Source organism: Mustelus asterias, chromosome 15 (genome assembly GCF_964213995.1).
Source record: "Mustelus asterias chromosome 15, sMusAst1.hap1.1, whole genome shotgun sequence".
In the NCBI taxonomy this organism is placed as follows: Eukaryota; Metazoa; Chordata; class Chondrichthyes; order Carcharhiniformes; family Triakidae; genus Mustelus; species Mustelus asterias.
Window position 1 is genome coordinate 51,053,009 of NC_135815.1, and position 27,441 is coordinate 51,080,449.

General features: G+C 44.3%; 1 protein-coding gene and 1 pseudogene across 1 annotated transcript in view; both read right to left on the reverse strand.

The window, feature by feature from the left end:
* Positions 1-571: 571 nt before the first annotated feature.
* The window catches only part of LOC144504820 (EGF-containing fibulin-like extracellular matrix protein 1), a 109,556-nt gene continuing 82,686 nt past the window's right edge, over positions 572-27,441 (reverse strand). The window contains exons 6-11 of the mRNA XM_078230569.1: positions 20,757-20,876; positions 18,101-18,220; positions 16,061-16,180; positions 8,081-8,204; positions 5,621-5,813; positions 572-1,040 (exon numbers count right to left, since the gene is read on the reverse strand). Of these exons, the coding sequence (XP_078086695.1) occupies positions 879-1,040; positions 5,621-5,813; positions 8,081-8,204; positions 16,061-16,180; positions 18,101-18,220; positions 20,757-20,876 (839 nt within the window). The 3' untranslated portion in view covers positions 572-878. The remainder of the gene's footprint in view (positions 1,041-5,620; positions 5,814-8,080; positions 8,205-16,060; positions 16,181-18,100; positions 18,221-20,756; positions 20,877-27,441) is intronic.
* Positions 25,485-25,635, reverse strand: LOC144504946 (U1 spliceosomal RNA; annotated as a pseudogene).

Genomic DNA, 27,441 nt, shown 5'->3' on the forward strand with positions numbered 1-27,441 from the left:
TGGCCAGCATTTATTGCCCATGCCTGGTTGCCCAAGGGCATTTGAGAGTCAACCACATTGCTGTGGTTCTGGAGTCACATCTAGGCCAGGCCGGGGTAAGGACAGCAGATTTCCTTTCCTAAAGAACATTAGTGAACCAGATGGGTTTGTCCAACAATCAACAATGATTTTATGGTCATCAGTAGATTCTTAATTCCAGATACTTTTTAATGAATTCAAATGCCACCATCTGCCGGGATTTGAACCCGAGTCCCCAGAACATTAGCTGGGTTTATGAATTAATAGTGCAACAATAATGCCATTAGGCCATCGCTTACCCATTCAGATACTCTACTGGGCCCAGTAGATTGTCAACATGAACTTGTTAACAGGAATTCTATTATCATTAATAAAATATTTGAAACTTCTACCTGAGATTCACTGAAGACAAGCTATCAATACACTGATGCTTACATAAGTGAACGTTTGTGCTTTACTTTACCACAAAAGTCCTCTTTATGAGAGGTGATTGATATTCGTAATATTGTGACGTGAATTCACAGCAGCAAACATATTCCAAAGACGACAATTTAATATATGAAGTACATTTTATTTGATTAGAAAACAACTTTGTACATCATGATATTAAGTATTTAATTTTGGGCTGGATAGCGAACATAATAGAACTTTATGTAGCTTTAAATATTAATTTGTAATGTATATTTATTTCAGTAAGTTTATCTCTACACATTATTGAAGGCACTTTGTACAAAAAGACCCAAAAATACAAAAGGGAAAGTTAAATTGAATCATAAAGCAAATTACATAAACACACCAGAATGTTAAATGCTGTGGTAATCGATGCTTTACTCTGGCTATTCTTATCAGTGCCACCTAAACTAAAACGAATAAGGTCCCACTACTATTGTCAACCGCAACACAGACACAGTCCGGTAGTTCATTACAGCATTGACTGTTGACATCTCCAGATCCACAATGTACTCCTTTGGTCCTGTTAAAGGCTTCACTAAGACAAGCATTGCACTCACATTGCTTGTTTGCTGCATGAATACAAAAGAGTGAAATAAGAATATAATACAGACATTAAAAAAAAGACAGACGGTTTAAGTCACTCTATTTGAGGCAACAGTCCCTGAAATGGGAGGGTTGGATGACACAGAACATCTCTCCATCAGATTACCTTGCACACTTCTGAAGGTAAGAGGCGGTATTTCTGTCTGCTACTCCCATTCTAGGTGAAAGCCTGGGAGAATGGGGATGGTGAGTGGAAGGAGGAGTTTCCAGGCTTTCTGAGACATGTCTCTATAATGATTAATGGTACGTACACCTATGGTTGTCGGTACATGTGTCATAATGTATGTGGACGCCACAAAGCAGAGTTCAGAACTCGATTCAAGGTAGACTGATTCCGATTTGAATTGGAACACTACCAGTCACACACTAACCTGACAAGGAACTATATCGTTCCTTCACTGTCGTTAAGTTAAAATCATAGAACTCCCTCCCTAACAGATCGATGGCTACACCTACAGCACAGGCACTGAGCAATTGAAGAAGGCAGCTCACCACCACCTTCTCCGGACAATTAAGGATAAACTTTGATTGTTGGCCTTGCCAGCAAACCCCAAATCCCATGAACCAATAAAAGAACGCAACTGAAAACAATTGTTTATGCAGTTCCTTTAGGTTCTATTGATCCCCAAGCAAAGTCATGGTGGAAGATTGGCACAATCCCTATGAGAAGTGAGGGATAACAGTGAGGGTAGATTGGCTGTTAAGTTAAATTAACATATGGGGTGGAATTTTACAACCTCATCGCACCTGTTTTGCAGCGGGAAAAAAACCATAAAATAGGGCATGACGTGACTGGCGGGAACGGTGACTGTTTTTGGCCCATTCCTATTTTACCGAGAAAAAAATCAATGCGATCAGGACCCCACCCAAAATGGGCAAAACGTCAAATGTATTTTTTTTGCATTCATCACAATGTAATTAGTGAACTTCACTCCCAATTGTCCCAGCTCAGCTGCCTTAACCACCTTGTTCACTGCAGCCGGATCAGTCAGGGAAATATCTCATGTATAAAAGTCGGATTCAGGCGCTTGATCAGTGAGGGTGAGCGAGGAGGTAAGTCTCTGCTTTCAAACTGCTCTGTGCTGCTCAGAGGGGGTTGTTTCGTGGAAGCCATGTTGCATTTTGTGTTGGGGGTGGGCCTGCGAGTGTGCGGGGGGTGGGGGGACTATTGTTGTTCATGGGATCTAACCTTGGACTCTCAGCACGGACCAAGTCTGAGCGCTGACCTTGGGTCTTAGGACTGACTCTGGGTCCTAGTGCTAGCAGCAACAAGCACTGTTGCAGGTGGGGGATGGGCTGGAAACTCTCTGAAGTGGCAGTGCTGCAGCCTCAGGAGTTGTCAAGCAGCACTGTCTGGGGCCACTACTGCATGGGTTCGGGGTGTGCGTTTGTGAGTGGGGGAGTTGTGTGCCATTCTGGAATCTGTGGGGGGGGGGCACGGAATATGGGGAGTGTGTGTTGCTGGGGGTCTGTGGGTGGAGGTATGGGGAGTGTGTGTTGTTGGGGGTCTGTGGGTGGAGGTATGGGGAGTGTGTGTTGCTGGGGGTCTGTGGGTGGAGGTATGGGGAGTGTATGTTGCTGGGGGTCTGTGGGAGGCTATGGGGAGTGTGTATTGCTGGGTGTGGGATAAGCAGAGTTTTTTAACTTCTCCAATGTTTCTCCCCTTCCCCAAATTCCAACCTACCCTCCCCCTTCAGGTTGATGAGATGGCTGTTGTAATGCAACCCATTGATCTAGCTGTTCTTTTGGTTGCTGCTGGAGCTGAGGAGCAGGAGCAGGAGCAGGGGGATGAATTGCGGACAGAGGAAGCCTAGGCCATACCACTCGCAGGAGTAGAGGGAGACTGCCACCAGAGGCAGGACGTCGCCACCATTCGCCGCGGGGGGGTTGGGGGGGGACACGGAGGGGGGTAGGTGGAATGCAGAAGAAGGAGGGAGCGGAGACCCCGGCAGTTCTGCACGCGAGTGTCCTTTGAGTAACTGTCGGACATCGTGTGTCGCCGATGGCTCTGACTCCGAAAGGAGACAGTGCGACACCTGTTCTGCAGGACCTGACACCTTGGGGCATGGCGGGGGCACCCACTCCCAGTGGCTGTGAAAGTGATGGCTGCCTTAAACTTTTACGCCACTGGGTCCTTCCAGACCCCTAGTGGAGACTTTTTGAAGCATTTCCCAACCATCCGTCTACAAGTGTGTGAAGGAGGTCATGGATGCCCTGGATGCCCGGGCTGGCCAGTTTATTAAATTTGACCTGAACCAGGCCCAGCAGGAAGCCTGGGCGACAGGATTCACGGCCATCGTGGGGATGCCAAATGTACAGCGGCTAATACATTGTATCCATATTGCACTCAAGGGCCTGGTGAAGAATCCAGGAAGATTCATGAACAGAAAAGGCTTCCATTCAATAAATGTGCAATTGGTGTGTGACCACCAGCTGAATATCATGCACGTCTGCACCAGACACCGTGGCAACATGTATGACAGTTTTATGTTGAGGAATTCTGATGTGCCAGAGGTCTTTGAGGAGGAGCCCAGTGTTCAGGGATGGCTCGTGGGGAACATGGGGATACTGTCTTCGGACTTGGCTGCTGACACCTGTGCGGGGGCCTGAGACTGATGCAGAGATTGGGTATAATGAGGCCCAAGTTGCCATCTGTTCATTAGTGGAGTGGTACATAGGGCTCCTTCAAATGCGGTTCAGGTGCCTGGACCCTACAATACAGCTCCCTGATATCGTCCCGCATTGTGGCCGTGTGCTGTGCCCTTCACAACCTGGCGCAGCAGCAAGGAGATCTTTTGGAGGAGGAGGACTTGGAAGCCAAGTAGCCAGGAGTTGCTTGGGAGGAGGCCACCCAGCAGGAGGAGGAAGAGGCGGAGGAAGAGGCGGAGGAAGAGGCGGAGGAAGAGGCAGAGGAGGAGGCAGAGGAGGAGGCGGAGGAGGAGAAACATCACCCAGGCTCTGGAGGGCTGGCGGCAGCAACGGTCAGGCATGTGAGGGTGGCGAGGGAGGCCGTGATCTCCACATGGACTCATAGACTGTGAAGTAGGAACATGGCCAAAGATGTGCGGGTTAGGTTGATTGGCCATGCTAAAATTGCCCCTTAGTGTCCTGAGATGTGTAGGTTAGAGGGATTAGCGAGTAAATGTGTAGGGATATGGGGGTAGGGCCTGGGTGGGATTGTAGTCGGTGCAGACTCGATGGGCCGAATGGCCTGTTTCTGCACTGTAGGGTTTCTATGTTTCTATGGCAGTGACCAATTGTAAAGAGCAATTGATGCCATGTAAGGTGTAGAAACTCTGTCCATCTGCTGCAAGGCCAGCAATGGTGAGAGGAGCGAGGGACAGGCATTTGCTTTGCTGGGAGCTCGTGCTTCCCTGGCCCAGAAGGCACACGTTCACCTCCAGATCTTAGCAGGTGTGATCAGCCAGAGGGTTCAGTTGAAGCAAGTGTCATACAACCCAAAGGAATGTTGTGGCCTTATTTTTAAAGAAATATTTGGATCGGCATTCTTGCACAGAGGAGCATGAGAGCCGGGTTGAGATAAGGATTGGTCCCTGCTTCCATTGGCAGGGAGGTGTCAGAATTTCCATCTAAATGGGGTAAGTGGGCAAAGAGCTGCACCCTTAAGGTATGGGCCCTCAGCAGAAAGGCAGGTATCAGTACTGGACGCCACTGGTGGACGTCATCCAGGAGTAATCACTGGGGATGCACTTGTTGGGATTTTGGGGCTGCACCCAGGCACACAGTGCTGTTAGATAGACAAGGCTATTGTTATGGATAATTACATAGGGTCTAGAGCTAGACAGTTGTATCGTGGAAAGCTCAGTGTGGAAAGCTACAGTGCTGACATCATTCTGGGGGCCAGTGGACATTGCAATATTTCTTGAGCTTTCTGATTGCAAATACAAGTAACACTTGCTTTTGAGGGTAAATTGATTTTTTAAAAAACTTGTGTTCAACAACAATTTAGTTTAAAGACTATAATGATCACAGCCCTGAAAATCCATAGCTCTTTTGGCATAGTTTTCCAGGGTGCTATTTTATTGGATGAGGCCTCCACCAATACCAAACGTGGCAGTTGGTACAAGAGAGCTTGGGGCCGCAACTTCCTGTGACTGGGACTCAGAACAGCACCGCTAGAAATACAGCTGGTCTGATCAGGAATACCTCCATGTCAGTGAGTCACAATAGGACTGTGGCCTGGAAGCCCAAAGAAGAAGCGGCGGAATTTTAAATACATTTTAAAACTCCTCCCTCCAGAAAGAGGAGCGAGGGGGCACCAAATAATATTTTCTTGGGAGACGGATTCCGGGAACCTTCATCATTCTCGAGCCAGGGACCAGGCAGAGATTAGTGTTACCTTCTGGCCTCTTCAGCAGGTAGACACACCAATGGTGGGATGCCATCCATTAAGAACCAAATGGTTCTTAAAAGATAAAATAAAAAGATCCACTGGGAGTTACTCAGCCATTATGCAGATTTTTGGAGCCCACCTCTTTAACAAAATCAATAAAGTGGTTGATAGAGAAATAAAAGAATGACTCACCCTCAGATAGAACTCGCCTTCGTTCCCAGAGATGATCTGGAAGGTGTTGAAGGTGTTGGGGTAAACACTTGTTGCTTGAATTTGGAAGATATCAGAGGGCACAGATCTATCTGATCGAACATTCATGTATTTGTACACATAGGAATAAGGCTGATCGTGACAGGCTGCATTTGCTGCTGGACAGACACAGCGACTGAATGGAAAAACAAAACAAAGCAAGACCTGCATTATTACGAATGCAAAAACCCCCCATAGGCCCCACCCCCAATAGGCTCCCCCCATTGGCACTGCCCTATGTCCAGTGGGCAGTGCCAAGATGTCCCCGGACTTTGCCACTTTGCCCCTTGGGCAGTGCCTTGGGGGCACTCCCCCTCTTACCCCTGACCTCTTCATGACCTCCCCTCACTCCAGTGGGGTTGGGCCATATGCTCCCTGTTAGTGGGGAACTGTTGTAAACCCTGCTGGAGTGAAGCACTCCTGGTGGGGTGAGGGGATAGGCTAGCGAGTCTGGAGACTTCAGTCCCAGGCCTGTTAATGATACTAACATTTTGATTTCAATATGGAGATCAGCTCTGCGCCAATTTCCGGTGTGGAGCTGATGATGCCGGAAATCAGGAGGCCGGAGACGCGCGGAGGCTGCAGTGGGAAGCTCGCTAAACGGCCTCTGTTGATGTTTCCCGGCTCGCTGTGTTGCTAAAGCAGTGCAGCGGGCTGGGAGAATCGCCCCCATGGTTCTTCCTAAACACCAGGAAACAGAGACAGATGCCTCACCTTGTGGGTGGAATTTTCTGACCCCACTTGCTGCTGGGATTGTCCGGTTCCACTGAAAGTCAATCTCCTGCATCAGGCCCCACCATCTTGGGGCTGGAAAATCCTGCCATATCACCAGGGAATGAACTCACCAATAGACTGCATGGCAACTAAAATCAGTAAGAATCAGCCCTCTCTCAGCTCTGCCTCTGCTCAAGGCCCACCAATGCTGGACCAGACCAGGACCAATCCCTTGGGTGGTGCCTCTACTGCTAATGACAGTGATTCTGTACACTGCGTACTGTGGCTGGGAATTCTTGCAAGAACAATCATTTTTACCTACAGTGTGAAGTAGTTAGAAACCTTTCTATCAATTGGTCACAGTCATTCTGATCCATTATTGAAACATTAAATTGGAATTCTGGAAGCAGAGAAGAGGAAATGAAAGGTAGTGAAAGGGGTGAAATGGATGATATGGAAGTAAGAGGGCAAGTGGGGCAAGTGGCATGAGTAGGAGGGCAAGTGGGTGACAGTGAAGAGGGAAAATGGATGGTGGGAAAGAGTGAGGATGGAAAAGTGAAAGGAAAAGGGCAGGAGGGAAAAGAGAGGGAGAAGTTGGGAGTGATAACTTAGTGAGGGTAAGAGGGGAGAAACTGGAGAGTGGTGTGGTGGGAGGATGGGGAAGAAGTTGCCAGTATTACCTGAGAATAAGTGGGGAGAGAGAGAGAGAGTCAGCATTAGCTTGGAATGGGCAGTGGAAGAGTATCAGCTTGAACAGTGAGAGTGAAGGAAGAACAGCAGCTTGAACTGGTTGAAGGGGAGAGGAGTTCACTGATGCAAGGGGAAGGAGATGAAGAGAAGGCCTTTGTCAAATGCTGTGCAGTTGGAAGGGATAGTGTCCCTGTGAACTGGGTTAGGAGGAGCCAGTGAAATTAATCTTTTAAAAATCTACATGCCAATTTATTCCAGTTGGTTTGAGGATTGTAAAAAAAAGTGATTAAAATGAACCAGAACTTTTCATCATCACGTCAAATTTTACGATGTTTAGAGAAGCCTACCCGAGACTCTCCAGAAAAGAAATGACATGTTTTATAACACAGATACACAATGCTATTTACCATTAGGGAAGTTGAGAATTGGTCAAGACTAACTATTTTTATTTGAGTATAGATGAACTATTACAGTCATTAATAAAATGCTGACCTGAAGTTACATTTCAGAGAGGAAATGAATACTTGTTTGTGACATTTCCAGCATTTCATTTGATAGTTTATGACTTGGAACTCACCAAAGCTCCTTAGGTAATATCTTCCAAACCCACTCCACTACCATCTAGAAGGACAAGGGCAGCAGACACATGGGAACACCACCAACTGGCAGTTTCCCTTCAAGTCACTCACCAACCTGACTTGGAAATATATCTCCATTCCTTCACTGTCACTGGGTCAAAATCCTGGAACTCCCTCCCTGACAGCACTGTGGGTGCACCTATGGACTGAATGTGCAGCTGTTCATGAAGGCAGTTCATCACCACCCTCAAGGGTAATTAGTGATGGGAAGTAAATGCGAGCCTAACCAACAAAGCCCACATCTCTTGACTGAACAACAAAAGCTCCGCTGATTTTCAAATGTTGAAAATTCCGCTTTCATTTCCATTTGCTTTCCACCTGTATCTTGCATCAAGATTGTTGGAAAAATGTTATTACTTACTTTTCAGACATCTGAGTATAAGGCTCATGGCATGGATTTTGAGGATAACATCTATATCCACCATGATAGTTCCAACATTTCTCTTGTTCCTCACAAACACTTCCTGTTTCACACTCATTTATATCTGTTTTAGGGAAATAAAAATGGAACGTTGGAAAATATCAAGTTAGGGCAGGATGATTATCCCTGAGTTACAATAAATTGTTGAAGAGCTATTGCGGCAGTGTTCATGGGTCACTTGTGAGTTAGCAACTGCTGCAAAGACAGGAATAGCCAAGGCATTTCAATTCCATAGAGATTGATTAGATAATAATGGCACCAGTTTGAGATCTGTACACACTTTGTGAAAGATGGAGCCGGTAATGCTGATAGTTGCCAATAGAAAATAATATTCCCTTCGGTTGTTCTCTCATTTGCTGGGCTATTCTTTTCCAGCATTCTTCCCAGCCTTCATTCCTTCAAAGAACAAAGAACAAAGAACAGTACAGCACAGGAAACAGGCCCTTCGGCCCTCCAAGCCTGTGCCGCTCCTTGGTCCAACTAGACCAATCGTTTGTATCCCTCCATTCCCAGGCTGCTCATGTGACTATCCAGGTAAGTCTTAAACGATGTCAGCGTGCCTGCCTCCACCACCCTACTTGGCAGCGCATTCCAGGCCCCCACCACCCTCTGTGTAAAAAACATCCCTCTGATATCTGAGTTATACTTCGCCCCTCTCACCTTGAGCCCGTGACCCCTTGTGAACGTCACTTCTGATCTGGGAAAAAGCTTCCCACCGTTCACCCTATCTATCTCCTTCATAATCTTGTACACCTCTATTAGATCTCCCCTCATTCTCCATCTTTCCAGGGAGAACAACCCCAGTTTACCCAATCTCTCCTCATAGCTAAGACCCTCCATACCAGGCAACATCCTGGTAAACCTTCTCTGCACTCTCTCTAACGCCTCCACGTCCTTCTGGTAGTGCGGCGACCAGAACTGGACGCAGTACTCCAAATGTGGCCTAACCAGCGTTCTATACAGCTGCATCATCAGACTCCAGCTTTTATACTCTATACCCCATCCTATAAAGGCAAGCATACCATATGCCTTCTTCACCACCTTCTCCACCTGTGTTGCCACCTTCAAGGATTTGTGGACTTGCACACCTAGGTCCCTCTGTGTTTCTATACTCCTGATGACTCTGCCATTTATTGTATAACTCCTCCCTACATTATTTCTTCCAAAATGCATCACTTCGCATTTATCCGGATTAAACTCCATCTGCCACCTCTCCGCCCAATTTTCCAGCCTATCTATATCCTGCTGTATTGCCCGACAATGCTCTTCGCTATCCGCAAGTCCAGCCATCTTCGTGTCATCCGCAAACTTGCTGATTACACCAGTCACACCTTCTTCCAAATCATTTATATATATCACAAATAGCAGAGGTCCCAGTACAGAGCCCTGCGGAACACCACTGGTCACAGACCTCCAGCCGGAAAAAGACCCATCAAAAAGACCCTCACATTCAACTTGATTAAAGTTCTGATTCTTAAATCATGCTCCATATTGAGTCCTTCATCACCATGCGCTCACCAATCTGCACTAGCTCTTGGAATTGCAACAAAGTCTGAGAACCAGCTGATTTTAATGGCAGGACACAATGATTAGCACTGCCTCACAGTGCCAGGGATCCGGTTCGATTCCTGGCTTGGGTCACTGTCTGTGTGGAGTTTGCACATTCTCCCCATGTCTGCGTGGGTTTGCTCCCACAGTCCAAAAATGTGTGGGTTAGATTGATTGGCCATGTTAAATCGACCCTGGTGTCAAGGGATTAGCAGGGTAAATATGTGTGGGGTTACGGGAATAGGGCATAGGTGGGATTGTTGTCGGTGCAGACTCGATGGGTGCAGACTCTCGAAGGGCGGCACGGTAGCACAGTGGTTAGCACTGCTGCTTCACAGCTCCAGGGTCCCGGGTTCGATTCCCGGCTCGGGTCACTGTCTGTGTGGAGTTTGCACATTCCCCTCGTGTCTGCATGGGTTTCCTCCGGGTGCTCCGGTTTCCTCCCACAGTCCAAAGATGTGCGGGTTAGGTTGATTGGCCAGGTTAAAAATTGCCCCTTAGAGTCCTAAAATGAGTAAGTGAGAGGGATTAGCGGGTAAATATGTGGGGGTAGGGCCTGGGTGGGATTGTGGTCGGTGCAGACTCGATGGGCCGAATGGCCTCCTTCTGCACTGTAGGGTTTCTATGATTTCTATGAAATGGCCTCCTTCTGCTCTGTAGGGATTCTATGATCACATTAGATTTTTTTCTTTGTTGTTGCTGCCCAGTTTGAGGGGTTGACTGGCAGTGCATTGGGAAAGCCTGCCTCTGGGGCAGCACAGTGGCACCGTGTTTAGCACTGCTGCCACACAGCACCAGGGACCCGGGTTCAATTCTAGCCTCAGATCACTGTCTGTGTGGAGTTTGCACGTTTTCCCCGTGTCTGCGTATGTTTCCTGCGGTGCTCCGGTTTTCTCCCAGAGTCCAAAGATGTGAAGGTTAGGTGGATTGGCCATGCTAAGTTGACCCTAGTGTCAGAGGGATTAACAGGGTAAATAAGCGGGGTTGCGGGAATAGGGTCTGGGAGGGATTGTAGTCAGTGCAGACCCGATGGGCTGAATGGCTTCCTTCTGCACTGTAGGGATTCAATGATTCTCTATGAAGGTTTGAACTGGAGAGAGACTGCAGGTGAAGCGATTGCAATAGGTGAGAACTCAATTGCAGGGGATGGGCTGGTTGATCACAGGGATGGAGGCAGATCACTGTAGGGATGCTGAGGGTGAGGGAAGCACTCCTTGGTGATGTTTCACTCCACTAAACAAGTACAAATGGTTGTTATAATTATATAAGAGCAAAATACTGCAGATGCTGGAAATCTGAAACAGAAACCGAAATTACACAAAATACTCAGCAGGTATGGCAGTATTTGTGGAGAGAGAAACAAAGTTAATGTTTCAACCCTTTGTCAGAACATTTTTTATAATGTTTTCCTTGTACCAAGTTCAACAACTTCAGCCCCTAGTGTTGCGAATATCTAGTTCATAGTTCATGTTGACATTTTAAAGACATTTTAGTTCTGGGGAGGTTATTACTGCAAAGATGAAGTAATTAAAGTGCTGGGCTTTAGCGATTGCCAGAACACCTAAAGAAATCACAGTTCAAAAGACTACTCAAATTTGTTTAATAGAGTCAGGGTAGAAAGAATAGAAAGGATAGAGCTATAAAACAGCTGGTGCACTTACTGGAGAACTGGAGATATAAGGTTTACACTGCTTGCAAAGGAGTGCAGTCCAGAGAGATGTTTTTGTTTTCCAAATTAGAGCAAATTAATTTAAAAGGATTCAGTGAGCCCTGAAAGGTTATAAAAATCCATTTACCTTATCAGATCTAATAGAAAATTGTAAATGAGTGGTAATTGATCTTCAGGTTAGTTTGAGGACAGCCCAGGGCAGGTTACATCATTATGGAGACAAATGGAGTTTATGGAAATTCTCTGGTTTCAATTTATATGGGTGTTTGCTGGAAGAGGTTAGTTGCAGTTTTGACCTTGTGTGGTTTTCAGCTCACTGAGATAAATCAGCCAAACTATAGGACAGGTAGACTTGCACTGAAAGTACAATAAAACCCTAACTTCAAAACTGATTTTGTGGGGACAAGTGAGGTTTACTCTCAGTTTGGAATTTGTGAAGAACATAAACTGGAAGATTGCCTAGTTTGAGGCCAGTGGGAGGATCTACAACGGGGTTTCCGGTGTCTTATTGCAAAAGAAAGTAATCAGCTGAATTAACTTAGAAGTACTGGAAAAATAACCAGAACCTCCACATCAAAAGAAGTTAAATGCAAGTTTTACCTCTGAGGATAGCTGGAACTGAGAACTGTAACACATGTAGGTGTAGTCCCCACAAAAGTAAATAATTTTAAGATTAATTTGTCTTATAAGTGAATTCTTAGGGGAACTAGGATGTAAACCTGAATGCCTAACAGATATAGTTATAAACCTTATCGTTCAGATATAGTGCACATTTTGGTTGTACAATAAAGTTAACAAAAGGTGAAATCTTGTGGAGTAGTTCTATTGGGTAAAACATGGGATTCAGATTTCTTTTTAAATGCTAGCAGTCGCGAACTGAATCATAACACTGCAATGTATATTATATGCAGTATAATACATAATGCTATCATTTAGCACTGGTGTAATATATTAACATGGAACACTGACAGATTTGGAGATGTAATAATGTGGCATTAACTGTGGAAATTGCTCTCGATAAAATAGGAACCATTTTTCTTTTGATGCAGAAAAACATGAAAAGGGTGAATGTATTAGTCAGATAAACAGTCTGCTAGTGGAATGAACACTTACTGCCAATAGGCTAAACGTTGCTTGATAATCAGTTACAGTATTGAACTAGAAACGGAAAAAAAGCTGTGAATACATAAAAACACAAGAAATAGGAGCAGGAAGAACAGGAAGAAACCATGTGGCTCATCCATTATTCAATATAATCGTGGCTGATCTTGGGCATTAACACCATTTTTCACCCCCTTCCCATATTCCTTCAGTCAAAGAACAAAGAACAAAGAAGAACAAAGAACAATACAGCACAGGAACAGGCCCTTCGGCCCTCCAAGCCCGCGCCGCTCCCCGGTCCAGGATTGAATCCTGAATCCAGGATCCCCGCCCAATTTCTCAGCCTATCTACATCCTAATATCCTATCCACTGAGCTGTCCCTCACAGCTACGATGCTTTGTTCATCACAACCTATTAACTCACCCCCACCCCCCCATTCCAGACCATGTGATGTCCTTGAGAGACTGAAAATTTGTCTATCCCAGCCTGAAATATATTCAATGATGGAGCATCCACACCCCTCTGAGGCAGAGAATTTCAAAGATTCACAGCCTTTTGAGTGAAGTAATTTCTCCTCATCTCAATCCTAAATGATCAGCCCTACACCCTGAGACTGGGCGTCCACGTTTTAGATTCCACAACCAGCAGCAACAATCCCTCAGTTCAAGCTTCTTCAGAATCTGATATGTTTCAATGAAATCACCTCCCATTTTTCTAAACTGCATCAGCCCTAATTTAGTCAGCCTTTCATTATCGGGAAGTCCATGCATACCAGGGACCAATTTAGTGAGCCTTCGCTGTACCACCTCCAATTCAAGTATATCTTTCTTCAAATATGGAGACCAAAACTACACAAAGTATTCCAGAGGTGGTCTCACGAAAGCCTTAGCTGTGCAATTGTAGCAAGACTTCTTTATTTCTATATTTGCTTTTCTAATTTTTTATTGTACTAACCTCCTGTGATCCTTATATAAACACACCTAAGATTCGTTGAACATTGACATTTACAAGTTTCACACATTTTAAAAAAATCTGCTTTTCTATTCTCATGACTAAAATGAATAACATCATTTCCCCATGTTATACTCCATCTGCCATCTTGTTGCCCACTCTCTGTCCATATTTCTTTGTCTATATCAGCGTGATCTTACCATTCATGCCACGTTCCCGCTGTAGCAAAGTCAGAGAATTTGGTGGCCAGCCAAATCTCTGTTCACTGCAGCGGGATGGGAAAATCCCACTGGCGTGAATGGCCGTCAAATTCTGGCCTTTCTCTCCTGTCAGCTTCTCTGTGTTCTCCCCACAGTTTACATTTCCGCATAGCTTTGTGTCATTAGAAACCTAAATATGTTGCTCTCTGTCTCTTTATTCAAGTTACTAATTTAGATTGTAAAAAGCTGAGCCCCAGCATTGATCCTTGTGGCAATCCACGAGTCACAGCTCATGAACTTGAAAATGCCCATTCTCTTCTTCCAGTCCATCAACCAAACCTCTATCCATGATAATGTATTACCCCAACTCCATTCGGCCCTATCTTGCCAATTAACCTTTTGTGTGGCACTGTATTGAAAGCCTTTTAGAAATCCAGGTATACTACATCTGCTAGTTCCCCATTATTTACCCTACTAGTTACATCCTCAAAAAACTTGAATAAATTTGTCGAACAGAATTTCCCTTTCATAAAACCGTGTTGATTTGTTATAATCATACTATACTTTTTTGAGTGCAATGTTAAGCTTTCCTTAATAATAGATTCCAGCATTTTTCCAACAAGCGATGTTAGGTTAGTAATTCCCTGTTCTCTCCCTCATTTCTTGAAAAGTGATGCTACATTTGCACACTTCCAATTCTGTGGTACTGTTAATGAAACAAAGGAATTTCGGAAAACCATAGCTAACACATCCACTGGTTGTAATTTTACCGGCATGCCCTCCTGAGGCTAGTAAGATCGCACCTGAGGCCAACAGAGAATGTGTTCTGCGAGCCTCGCCCTCCCTGATTTCGGGGCGGGTGTGCCGGTGAAATGAGGGCCGTTGTGTCTGCAACAATCCCTTTTAGAACCTTTCAGTGCTTATTTATAATCTCCTTTATAAATAGCAGTCCAGCCAATGTTTGGAGAGAGAAGAACAGTTGAAAGTTTGGACTCATTCTCTGCACCAGAAATGAGAAATAGGAGGTGAATATGCAGATTTTCCTATCTTTTTTTCCCTCTTTTTATTTAGAATCATGGAATCATTTCTCTGTCTGCACCTGATTTGACTGAATTTGCCCCCTCAAATTCAGCCACCTTCACAGATTTCTTAATCTGTAAATTTTATTGGATAAAGAGACAAATATTCAACAAAGTCTCAGACATCCCATTGCCCTCACTGCACTGTCCCTCTTGCTGCGCTGCTCTCAGCTCACACTTCCAGCAGCTCTGTGGGCAAAATGTTTTAAAGCAAAAACATGCACAAGCAAGTCAAACTAATGGACCACATCATGAGATGTCTCACACTGCAAAATCTGGTCAATAAGTAGGTTTACAGTTAATTTCAGTAATTTCTTTGATAGTTTATTTCTATAAAATCTTACAAATTCATTTGAAGTGTATGTAGTTAGTAGTGTGAAAAGCCATATGACAACTGAAAAAGGATGAAATATAAATTCCTGAATGATAGTCACTAATAAATTGAATAAGATATTCAGGAGAAACCTCTTTACTCAGAGTGTCATTAAAATCTGGAATTTGCTACCTCAAATAGTAATTGAGGCAAATAGATAGGCCCATCTAAGGGGAAACTAGATAATCATTGGGAGAAAGGTTATGGAATGGTTACATAAGGTGAGATGAGGTAGGGTGGAATTTGGCTCATGTGGAGTAGAAACACAGGTATGAACAAGTTGAGTTGAATGGTCTTTTCTATGCTATGCATTCTATGTAATTCTATATAAGTTGACTAATCAGTTTTGTGGCATTTTCTGTTATTTGAAAGGCATCTTTGAAAAAATTAGCAATTTTGACTTTAATTTTGTGTTGATTATTCATTGATGATTGGATGCTTTCATTGGATACTTTTGACTAGTTAACATTTAATCAATTGGAGATTGGAATACATCAGGTTAACATAGCACAGTGGTTAGCACTGCTGTCTCACAGCTCCAGGGACCCAGGTTCGATTCCCGGCATGGGTGACTCTGTGTGTGGAGTCTGCACGTTCACCCCGTGTCTGTGTGGGTTTCCTCCAGGTGTTCCGGTTTCCTCCCACAATCTGAGAGACGTGCTGGTTAGGTGCATTGGCCATGCTAAATTCTCTCTCAGTGACGCAAACAGGTGCTGGAGTGTGGCGACTGGGGGATTTTCACAGTAACTTCATTGCAGTGTGAATGTAAGCCTTCTTGTGACACTAATAAATAAGCTTTAAACTGTAGTAACTATCTAAGCTGCTCATCATTTTTGTAATTTTAGGGACTTGTGGTACCTTTGAGCTGTGATGCTTTGAGTCATTTTAATGTTCTGGGGGCAAACTAAATGCAAGACATAATTTGAGATTTTCAGCATCCAAAACAGCATTTATTTCTCTAATATAGGAAAGAAGAAACTATTGCTTGGATTCTTTACCTTGGCACATTCTTGAACCCAGGAGCTTGTATCCGTCGGGACAGAGGCATGAGTATCGTCCTGGCTCATTTATACATTGGTACTGACACATGTAGCTCGAGTAGGCACACTCATCAACATCTGCATTACAAGAGACCATTTTATAGCGTCTTAAAAAATGTAAAATTTGCAGCATAAGTTCATATTTTCTTGCCGATGATGTCTGAACATGAACAGTTGTGAAATATGAGTCACGTCAACTGTATTCTCGGAATGTGCTGAGACGTACAGATGTGGCCAACTGGATTCCTTCACATCAATAAGGTACAGATAATGTTCTGAGGTTTGGTCTTTATTCTGCATCTAACTACTGTGCACATCATCTGCTTCCACTTGGTATTGCAACTGGGTGACAGAAGTAGAAAATTATCCCACTGACATCCTGGCATTTTTGGTTAAAATTCACCAAAGCAAATAAGGAATTTAATCAGTGGGAATAAAGAGGAACCAATGAATGAATCCAAAGAGATGGAATTCTGATAGGCACTACCTGTAGATACAATGCTGGGATCTCTATAGAATAAAATCATATGTGGATTTCCCCAAAGGCAGTGTTGTAAGAAGGCAGTTCTTTCCTTCAAAAGCAGTAAGTGAATTATATCAGTTGTTGGCACCAGATCTGAAGTTGTTGTCTAGCAGAGGTACAGTGCTGTCAGCAGCTGGAAAGGTAAGGTAACGGGAAATTTCCAGGCAGCCTCGAGTTAAGTAAATCAAGGTTATAATTTGTGAACACGCAGCTGATGAGTGATGCCAGCAAAGAACAAAGAACAATACAGCACAGGAACAGGCCCTTCGGCCCTCCAAGCCCGCGCCGCTCCCTGGTCCAAACTAGACCATTCTTTTGTATCCCTCCATTCCCACTCCGTTCATATGGCTGTCTAGATCATTCTACAGCCAAATCATTCTACACCTGAATGCATGTTTTCTAGAAGCTGCTATGATTCTTTTGCTCTGTAGCAATCAGTTATATCTGTAGTATTCAGCAATATGTCAGGGTTGTTTCTGGGAGAAGAGAAGTGACTGATGGCACCACTCCTTCAACTGGGGACTGACAGAAGATTTCATGGGTTCAGAGAAGCCTTGTGCACGGCGTACAGTATGTAGAGCATTGGCATTCTAAAAATTCATTTCTGTTACTTTTCAGACCAAGCTAGTCCTATTGTACTGTCCAGCAAATGTGAGGGAAGGAGTTCACCTGTGCAGTCATATCATTGACCATCTGTGTAGTCATTATTGTCATGTAGGAGACACAGGGCTGATTTTTCCCAGCCATCTGAAGATGGAGTTGGAGGTGAGGAGACTGGACAAAATGAGGGAGGATGGGCATTGGAGTGTCCATCATCTTCCTGCTGCCATGAGAGTGAGATGGTGAATTGAAATGGCAAGTGAGCAGTGGAAGGTTGAGGTCATGCTTGTGGATGGAGCAAAGGAGCAATGGTAACCCAGTCTGCATTTAGTCTCCCCAGTGTAAAGGAGACCACATTGGGAGCAGCAAATACAATAAACCAAATTGAAGGAGGTGTAAGCAATTTGGCTTTACCTGAAAGGAGCCTTTGGGGCCTTGGACAGTGGGGAGGGAGGAAGTAAAGGAGCATGTGTTGCACCTTTTGCAATTGTAAGGCAAGGTGTCGTGGGAAGGGGATGAAGGATTGGAGGTGATGGAGGAGTGGACCAGGGTGTCAAGGAGGGAGCAGAAATGCTGACAGGGGGGTGAGGGGAAGATGTGTTTCATGGTGGCATCATACTGGAGTTGGCATAAATGGCAGGGGATGATCCTTTGAATGTGGGCACTGGTGGGGTGTAGAGTGAGGACAAGGGACCCTATCATGGTTCAGGGAGTATGCAATGTTACCTACATACTCAGCTATTCTGTTGGCTGTATGCATCACTAAATGGCCAAAGTCATAGCCTTCTCATTTTTATGTATGAACAATACAGGAGGAAGCCAAACTATTGTACATTGGTTGAGTTATTGGCATAAATAATCCTACATGTTGTTACCTCTGCATGTAACTTTGTCTGGATTTAATTCATATCCTTGCTCACATTGGCAGATGAACGAACCCACAATATTAAAGCATTGGTGATCGCATGGAGCACTTGTCTCACACTCATTAACATCTAAAGGGGAAAGGAAAACATGTAATTGTCATTCAAAATCTCAGCAAAATGATTCTTTGCAAATAAAATTACAGAAACGTTTAAGGGACCTTAAAATGAAATGTTACAGATCCATTTTTCTGAGGGACATTTTGAGCAGACTGTCTTTCAGCTCTTTCACAAACTTCTTTCCCAGAACCTCGACCAGTTCACTTAAACATACTTTAACTGGTATATTTGTAAAAAGTCATGAACATGGAGAGTGCTGAGTGGGTATTCAATCCTGCTACTTTGGTGAAACAATGTGACTGATAGGGAGCAGTCCAGTGCGTTTATAAACTCATAAGGTGGGCTGCAATTTCAGACCAAGTTGAAAATCACTCTGGGAGGTGCTTGACCTGGGAATAGCCCATTGGAGTCCAGCAATGCAGGTTTCCCATTGAGGTTTCCCAAGATGGGATACTTCCAAAGTATCTCTCCGATCTGAATGAAGTTGCCACCACCTTATTGCTTTCTATGGAATCACTTCAGGGCCTAAAATCATTGAATATTACAGCAAAGAAGGAAGCCAATTGACTCATCTAATCTGTGCCAGCTCTTTGGAAAAGACATAGCCCTACTCCATCGCTCTTTCCCCATTTCTCTGCAATATTTTCTTTTTCAAGTGTTTATCCAATTCCCTTTTGAAGAATAGAGTGAAATCTGTATGCACCTAGCATTCCAAATCCTGAAGATTTGTTGCATAAAAAGTTGTCACCCATATTGGAAGTATACTCAATGATGGTGTTACCGTGTATCCTATCAGGGAGGGGACATGACTTGTGAAGGTGGTGGATGGTAAATAGTGGGGCACAGGGATTACAAGCTGATGCCAAAAAGGGCACTTTTTAAATAAAAATTCCTATGAGGCAAATATTGTTTCCTCAAAATGGTCAATGCTTGGCATGAAAAGTAGCCCACATCCTTTCATTGCACTTCAATAACTTATGACAATCCGTTTTGATGTTTTTCAAAATATTGCAGGAAATTATTACATATTTTTAAAGGACTGCTGACTGCTACGTTTGGCAAACACAACCCCTCCATTTTAAATAGAAGACCAACACTCATAATAGCATAGGTTCAGACTGGGATACCCTATACAGAGAGAAAGCCAAGTGTTAATCTATCCAGGACAGTCCACAAGGCAATAGTAACAATCTCCAGATTCCGTCATGTCTTGCAAGAAATATTGTTTCACTTATTTTGATTTTTCCTTCGTAGAATTGAATTGTCAGTTTAAGAAAACAGTTTTTATAGGTGTCCAACCAAAATATCTACTGTAACGTTACAGAAAGCAGCATTGTACTGGAGGTCAAATCTTTGTTTACTCCTAACAGAAAAAGCCAAAATGTAGAGACTGACTTGAGACCTCTCATCAAGAAGGAAATAATAATAAGACATTTGTTAATAATGCTTTACTTAGAAGTCCCTTCACAATTCTCTTCTGACCTTGCGAAAGTACAGTTCCATGGGCTGTGGGAGCCCAAATGATGCCCAACTGGCCATTCTTCAGGTATGAACATAGAATCTGGCCAGGAACTTCCTTGGCACTTCACTTACTGCACCGCTGGAAGTGCGACAGAAACCTTGGCGGCTATGTAATGACTGGGGTTTCTGCCCCATGTCTGGTGATGTTATAATGACAGAGTGGAAGTAGCTCCCAGGAAATTCCAGGTCATTGATTCTCGGTGAGCTATCTATACCCAGGATCATGACTCCCAAAGTCTCTCTTGTTAGCACGTGTTGCACAACAGGAGGCACTGAACTGCAATTCTCGCTGGCCTTTTCCCACCCAAGGCCAAGGGCCCTGAGGCTAACCTAAGGTATTTTATTGCCATCCAGCAGGGATTAACTTTAATAAAGATTCTGATCGAACCCTGGGTGTTCCTGATCTTTATAGCTCTGTACCACACCAGGCAGTACAATTACTCATTAGAATTAATTCGAATTTCTTCTTACATTACACTTATCATAACATAAAAGGCAGTTTGTTTTATATGCCTACAAGACTTTTCTTTGTGGAATTACTGGAACACCAAGAATTACTATGACCTGTGGCTTTAAGCCAACTCGGCCAATACAAGTAGGAAAGTATTTCAGTTGGGTATTGCTCACAATGTTAAAAAAGAATGGTTTGAAGTTACTCTGATACAATGACTGCCAGTTTCTAATGATGTCACTATGGAGACGGAAAGATCCTTTCATGCTGAAGTTGTTGAATCAACTTTCAAAGGACGGAACTTTTCCTTCACCTGATGTTATATGTGAATCATAAAACTGTGTATTTCATTCAACAGAATAACAAATAGTAAACCTTTTGAGTGAAGGGGAGGAAAATGACTACGAAATATCCTGCAAAGCTTTAATTATGCCTTCAAATATAAGGCAGGCATTTTTAATATACTCTTAAGGCAACAGATGGAAAAAGCTTTCTTACGCTAATACTGAAATCACTGCCGACGATGTCTCATAGCTTAATACAAGGTATCCTGGATGAGTAGGAACAGATGCTTACCTCTACACGTGCGATTATTGCTTGCCAGCTGAAAACCTGTGTTGCACTGACAGTAATAGGAACCAGCTGTGTTGACACATCCGTGATGGCAATAGGTGGCTATGTTACATTCATCAATGTCTGCATAATCATTGAAAAATACATTACACAACTGCTCATATTTAAGAAAATCATTGCCAGACACCCAGAATGATTAATGCCAAGGGCCATTGCCCAATGATGTAATATTATCACAGTAAGGTTGCCTTTTTCTGTTTCAAGTCAGATTTTATTGTTAACACTTGGATCCATTCTGTCTTCCTTAGTAAGTCTTAGTGACTTAGTAAGTCACCAACTAATCTTCAGCAGAGCCTAAGAGCTGCAGATTGGTAGCAATTTGGTTTTGGTTATTTCCTATCTCATTAAACCATATTAATACTGAACCAACACCCATGGGATAATGGTATTCAGTCACTCGATTAATCAGCCAGCGCAGCCATGACATTACTAAGTAGACATCAGAAAAATAATTTCACCCGTGTTTCAAGATGAAATCAGTCATTTCATCAAATTACATTGCAACTTTACAACAGCGTTTATCATTTAATTTTTAAATAGTAATTTTCAGAATGTGCAAGGCCAACATTGTTTGCTTAACCTTAATTGCCCTGAGAAGGAATTGGTGGACTTTCTTCTTGAACCACACTCTCATCACATGGTGGTTAGCACTGCTGCCTCACAGCGCCAGGGACCCGGGTTCAATACCGGCCTCGGGTCACTGTCTGTGGGGTGTTTGCATGTTCTGCCCATGTCTGTGGCGTTTCCTCCAGGTGCTCTGGTTTCCTCCCACAATCCAAAGACCTGCAGGTTAGGTGGACTGGCCATGGTAAAAAATTTCTCCTTAGTGTAAACGCGTGGGGTTATGGGGATGGGGCCCGATTGTTGTCGGTGCAGGCTCGATGGGCCGAATTGCCTCCTTCTGTACTGTAGGGATTCTATGATTCTATGATTCACCCTTGTTAATGTGGTGTTATTTTTTTGTAGCGGTTTGATACACTGAGTGGCTTCCTCAATCACCTCCCATGGACTGCTACAAGCCAAGCGGATTGGTAAGGGACTGGGGTCAGATATCGGTCAGGCTGGGTAATTATACAGAGATTCTTTACCTTGGAGGACAGCAGTGAACCAGTCAACCTACTCATTTTATTCCTACCAACTTTTGATTTACAGATTTTTAAAAAATGACATGGTAGCAGCCCTCCTGGTAGGGATGGGAGAGTTGCTAATGACTCCCCCTCATCTCCTCCTCACCCAGCTCAGGTCTCGTCATCAGACCATTCCCATCCTGAGGGTGTCCTGCAGACCTGCTGAAAACAACAGCTTAAGATCGGAAGGTAACGAGATCAGAGGGGATGTCTAATTTTAACTGTCCCCCATGCCATTTTTCACCAGGCATAGGCAGTTAAAATTGAGCTCTTGAGAGGTGAGAGGACACTTTTAAGTCCCAAAAATAGGTGGATTTAGGTCAGGTGGGATGTCCAAAGTCTCAACCTAACCTACCAGGAACATATCCATTTGTGGTTTTCGCAGTGGCAGGATGGGAAATGGGTGGATAGTTCATTTGAATATTTTAATAAGGCTTCATTCCCCGGATTTTCTTTCTGTTCCAATTTTAACATTAACTGGCTGGAATTGTCAGACGTTTGAACACCAAGGTATCAAGAGATATAAAGGTGATATGGAAATGATGCACCACTTGGTAGGGGGGGAATATAAAACTGGGTGGCAGGGTGGGAGTGTCATGCTCATTGCCTGTCCCTCTCTGCTGGAACTTTATCAGTGGCAGAGCAGGTGTTGGGCAGCTCGCCCACCTTTGGGCCTATTGAGATCCTAAATTCTGCCCATGAGTTATGGTAGGGGATCAACCATGATTTTACTGAATGGTTGGGTGTGCTTAATGGCCTTCTCCTGCTCCTATTTCCCATTGTCTTATGTTTCCTGGGCTTTGGGAAACTTGGTTGTTGAAGGGAGTTTAGGACAGTTGCTTGGAAGCGGTAAGTACATTTCTATCGTTGCTTGTGGGTGGAGGAGGTTTCCCACTGAAGCCACCAAGATGACCTCTCATCATCCCCAGCGTTTGGTCCGTCACAGGATCCTATGTCCTCTAGATAGGTCTAATACAGATAGGAAATATACAGTAAATGGCAGAACCCTTAAGAGTATTGATAGGCAGAGGGATCTGGGTGTACAGATACACAGGTCACTGAAAGTGGCAATGGAGGTGGAGAAGGTAGTCAAGAAGGCATATGGAATGCTTGCCTTCATCGGCTGAGGCATTGAGTTTAAAAATTGGCAAGTCATGTTACAGTTTTATAGAACCTTAGTTTGGCCACACTTGGAATACAGTGTTCAATTCTGGTCGCCACTCCAGTTGAAGGATATGGAGGCTTTGGAGAGGGTACAGAAAAGATTTACCAGGATGTTGCCTGGTATGGAGGGCATTAGCTATGAGGAGAGGTTCGAGAAACTTGCTTTGTTCTCACTGGAACGATGGAGGTTGAGGGACGACCTGATAGAAGTCTACAAGATTATGAGAGGCATGGACAGAGTGGATAGTAAGAAGCTTTTTCTCAAGTTGGAAGAGTCAATTACTAGGGGGCATAGGTTTAAGATGCGAGGGGCAAGCTCTAAAGGAGATGTACGAGGCAGATTTTTTACACAGAGGGTGGTGGGTGCCTGGAACTCGTTGCCGGGGGAGGTAGTGGAAGCGGATACGGTAGTGACTTTTAAGGGGTGTCTGGACAAATACGTGAATAGGATGGGAATAGAGGGATATGGTCACCGGAAGGGTAGGAGGTTTTAGTTCAGTTGGGCAGCATGATCGGTGCAGGCTTGGAGGGTCGAAGGGCCTGTTCCTGTGCTGTAATTTTCTTTGTTCTTAGATGGTCTCCATTACACCCCATCTCTGCTCCCTTGATATTTTTAAGATGTATTCTTTCATGGGATGTGAGCATCACTGACAAGGTCAGCATTTATTGTCCATCCCTATCTGCCCTTGAATTGAATGGCTTATTGGGCCATTTCAGAAGGTAGCTAAAATTCATGCTGTGGGAATGGTATCACATGTGAGGAAACCAGGAAAAGATGGCAATTTCCTTCCCTGAAAAAGTATTAGTGAACCAGAGAATCCCTATAGTACAGAAGGAAGCCATTCGGCTCATCAAGCCTGCACCAAAAGCAATCCCACCCAGGCTCTATCCCCATTACCACATTTTGCCACCTGCCATTCCTCGTGATAGGGTCAATTTAGCATGGCCAATCAACCTACCCACACATCTTTGAACTGTGGGAGGAAACCGGAGCACCCAGAAGAAACCCACGAACCTGATGGGTTTTTATGACAATCAATGATAGTTTCATGGTCACCGTTTGAGACTAACTTTCAATTCCAGATTTTTATTAATTGGATTTAAATTCCGCAAGGTGCCATGGTGGGATTTGAACCTGTGTCCCCAGAGTATTAGCCTGGTCCTCTGTATTACTAGTCCAATGACATTACCACTATGCCACCACCATCTCTTCCCCAGGGCTTCCCTATCTGTGGGTAGTGGGTTGTGAGTTCCAAGGCAGCTATGATTGCCATGGAGCTTGGACTACATGCTAACAGCTGCAAGGTCACTTTAAATCCTTGCGTTTTTTCTATTTGTGGGCAGGGCCCAATGGACAGATCTATGAGGCCTGATTATTGCTGTAATAAGAGCTTGCAAAAGGTTATGGGCCCGATCTTACCATCAAGTTGCGCACGTTTTTGGGCGCGAAAACTTGGTAAAGTCGGGCATGAGGCGAGTAGAGCAATCCGCAATCACCTCCATGGCCGTTCCCCCTTTACCAATGGCTGAAAATGGCCGCGATTGGGACCGTGCCTGAAACGGGCACGATGGCAATTTAAATCCTTTTGAATGCATTTAAGTTGAATTAATGGTCTGGACGCCCAACTTTACCAGAACTTCCCCCTTTACCACCATGTTCGCCCGTCCAGTTTCAGCACGAACCAGACATGGTCCGCAAAGGTCCGATTCGAGTGCTCCAACTTCTGAGGAGGCAGGTTCAGAGATTCCAGCGGCGGGGAGAGAGGCGGGTCAGATGGCTCTCTGGTGGTGGGGGAGAGGGAGGTGGGTCAGATGGTTCTCTGGTGGCAGGGGTAGGGAGGCGGGTCAGATGGCACTCTGGTGGCGGGAGGGGGTGGAGGGAGACGGGTCAGATCGCTCTCTGGTGGGGGGGACCGAGGCAGGTCAGGTCGCCCTCTGGTTGGGGGGGCGGTGGAGGGAGGGAGGCAGGACAGATCGCTCTCTGGTGGTGGGGGAGGGAGGCGGGTCAGATGGCTCTCTGGTGGGGCGGTCAGGGGCGGTCTTCTGCTACTCTGCATGCGATCGGTGGGGGGGGGGAAGGGGGGCCACTGCCTCTCTGCATGCGATCGGTGTGAGGGAATGGGGGTAGGGGGCTGTGATCGGTCTGGGTATGGGGGGGGGAGCAGTTGAAGGCTCCGATCGGAGCTGCAGTGTTTTGGGTGCGATAAGCCCCGCCCACAGGCTTCTGCAGCGCAATGCAGAATCGCTGATTTTTTTTCAGGCAGAGTGCGTATGGGGGCGTCTGAGAACGGGTCTAAAAGTCGTATCTGAAACACTATCAGTTTCAAGTCCACCAGCACTTAGAATTAAAATGGTAAAATATGTGTTTGTTTTTTAAAATGTGCAGTTTAAACAATTCCCACCAATTTTACAGTCGGGTATCCCGCATTTGAGGACATCGCAGGCGTCAGTACACCTGAAGTGCAATGGGGCAGCCTCATCCTGGGCGAACTACCTGCTTGATCATAGTTTCACCCCTGCCAGATAAGTATAAACCACTCTGACCTTCTCCCCTGATCCCTCAGAAGCAAACCCAGTATCCCCAACCCACGCACCAGGAGCTAAATTCTCCCCCGCTCCCTCCCCAACTGAGGTCACACAAAGTCTGAGGCTTTGAAATGAGGTCCCACTGGGAAAATGTTTGGGAAGTACTGTTCTATATCCTGAAAAAGGCACCTCCCACAACACCCCCTGCAATCGGCTCTCTTCCTCCCTTGAACTCTCCCTTCCCATTCCCTCACGTTACCTCTTCCTTTGATCTCTGCAGCCATCCTACCGATGCGCCCAGCTCCCACTGACCTCTTATTCCCTCCTCTCTGTTCTCTGGCTACCTGACACACTACCAACCTCTCAATCTGGCTGGCTGTCGTCAGGATACAGAATTACAGAATCGAAAACACTAATCGGGTCTTGCCCAAATGCGACAAGAGGGAAACCTGCTCTTCTGCTAAGCTACACATAGTTATAGTCTCTATTAATATCAGAGCCAGTCCCTATGTTCATAGAAACCTTCCAATTCACTGCGAGTAATGCCATAGGGAGTCAGCTCGTATGGAATAAACATATGTTAGATTGTGCTTCACAGCTCTAATGGAGCTATTTATAAAACGTTTCAATTTTGGTTGATTAAGCATTATCTCAACTGAGCTTTATAGCACACTCTTAGCGAACTATTATTCTAGAATTTCAAAATGCCCTGTCAAGGAGTGGGTGTTGAAACATGAGTTCAAAGAGATGGATGATTGAGAACTTGGAAAGTCCTATTCCTGGTTGAAAAATCTGTTTTGTTTTTACTGATAGCCATGTTTCACTGGCAACATTTGTTTGCCATTTGACATATGGAGTACGTAGAAAGTAGTTCTTTAAGCCAACAAGTTAAACTTGGTCCACTTCCAGAAAAGGAGATTGTCCAAATGATGTAATGATAACTACAACTTACTTGGAAACAATATTTTCAATATTTAAACAGCCAAAAAAAAATCCATTTACATTGCTGGGGCTAATACTAATTCAGTAGTTTAGCTTAATTATAAGAAAATTACACAATCGATTGATTTTTAATTCTATTTTAAATATTAAAATTAGACGATTACTTTCCATTTTTACATCTTGGAAGATTTTAAATACATGTCTCCATGTAAATGCTCCATTTACATTCTTTAAATAATTTAATTTATATCAAAATTTTCCCCGAGTGAATTAAACGTGATGTTGATAATATAAATGTAATTTTATGAAACAATTTATTTGTATATATCAGTCATGTAGTCATAATTTGGTTAGATTTAGATTCAACAATAATCTAAGTTGCAAATATTAAAATATCATATGTTAGAGATTTAGGGTAATGTAGTGTTTGACACATTTATTAGAGTTTTTGAGGATGTAATTAGCAGCCCCGATAAGAGAAACCAGTAGATGCAGCGTAACTGGAATTCCAAAAGGCATTTGCTAAGGTGTCACGGAAAAGGTTAATAGGCAAAATGAGGGATCAGAGAGTTGGGGGTAATATGTTAGTATGGATTGAGGATTAGTTAATGGACAGGAATTGAGACATTGGGCATAAACAGGGCATTTTTAAGCTGGTCAGCAATGATTAATGGAGGGTCATAAGGATCAGTGTTGGGGCCTCAACTATTTACAATTACTGACTTACATGAAGAGATAGAGAAGAATGGGTGAAATCTTACCAAAAAAATGGCAGAGTGTTGGTTCCGGCGAGTAAAATGGTGTGTTTCTCTCCAGACAAACACACTGGTTTTCTCTCCAGATCTTACCACACTCTCACAGAAAAACAG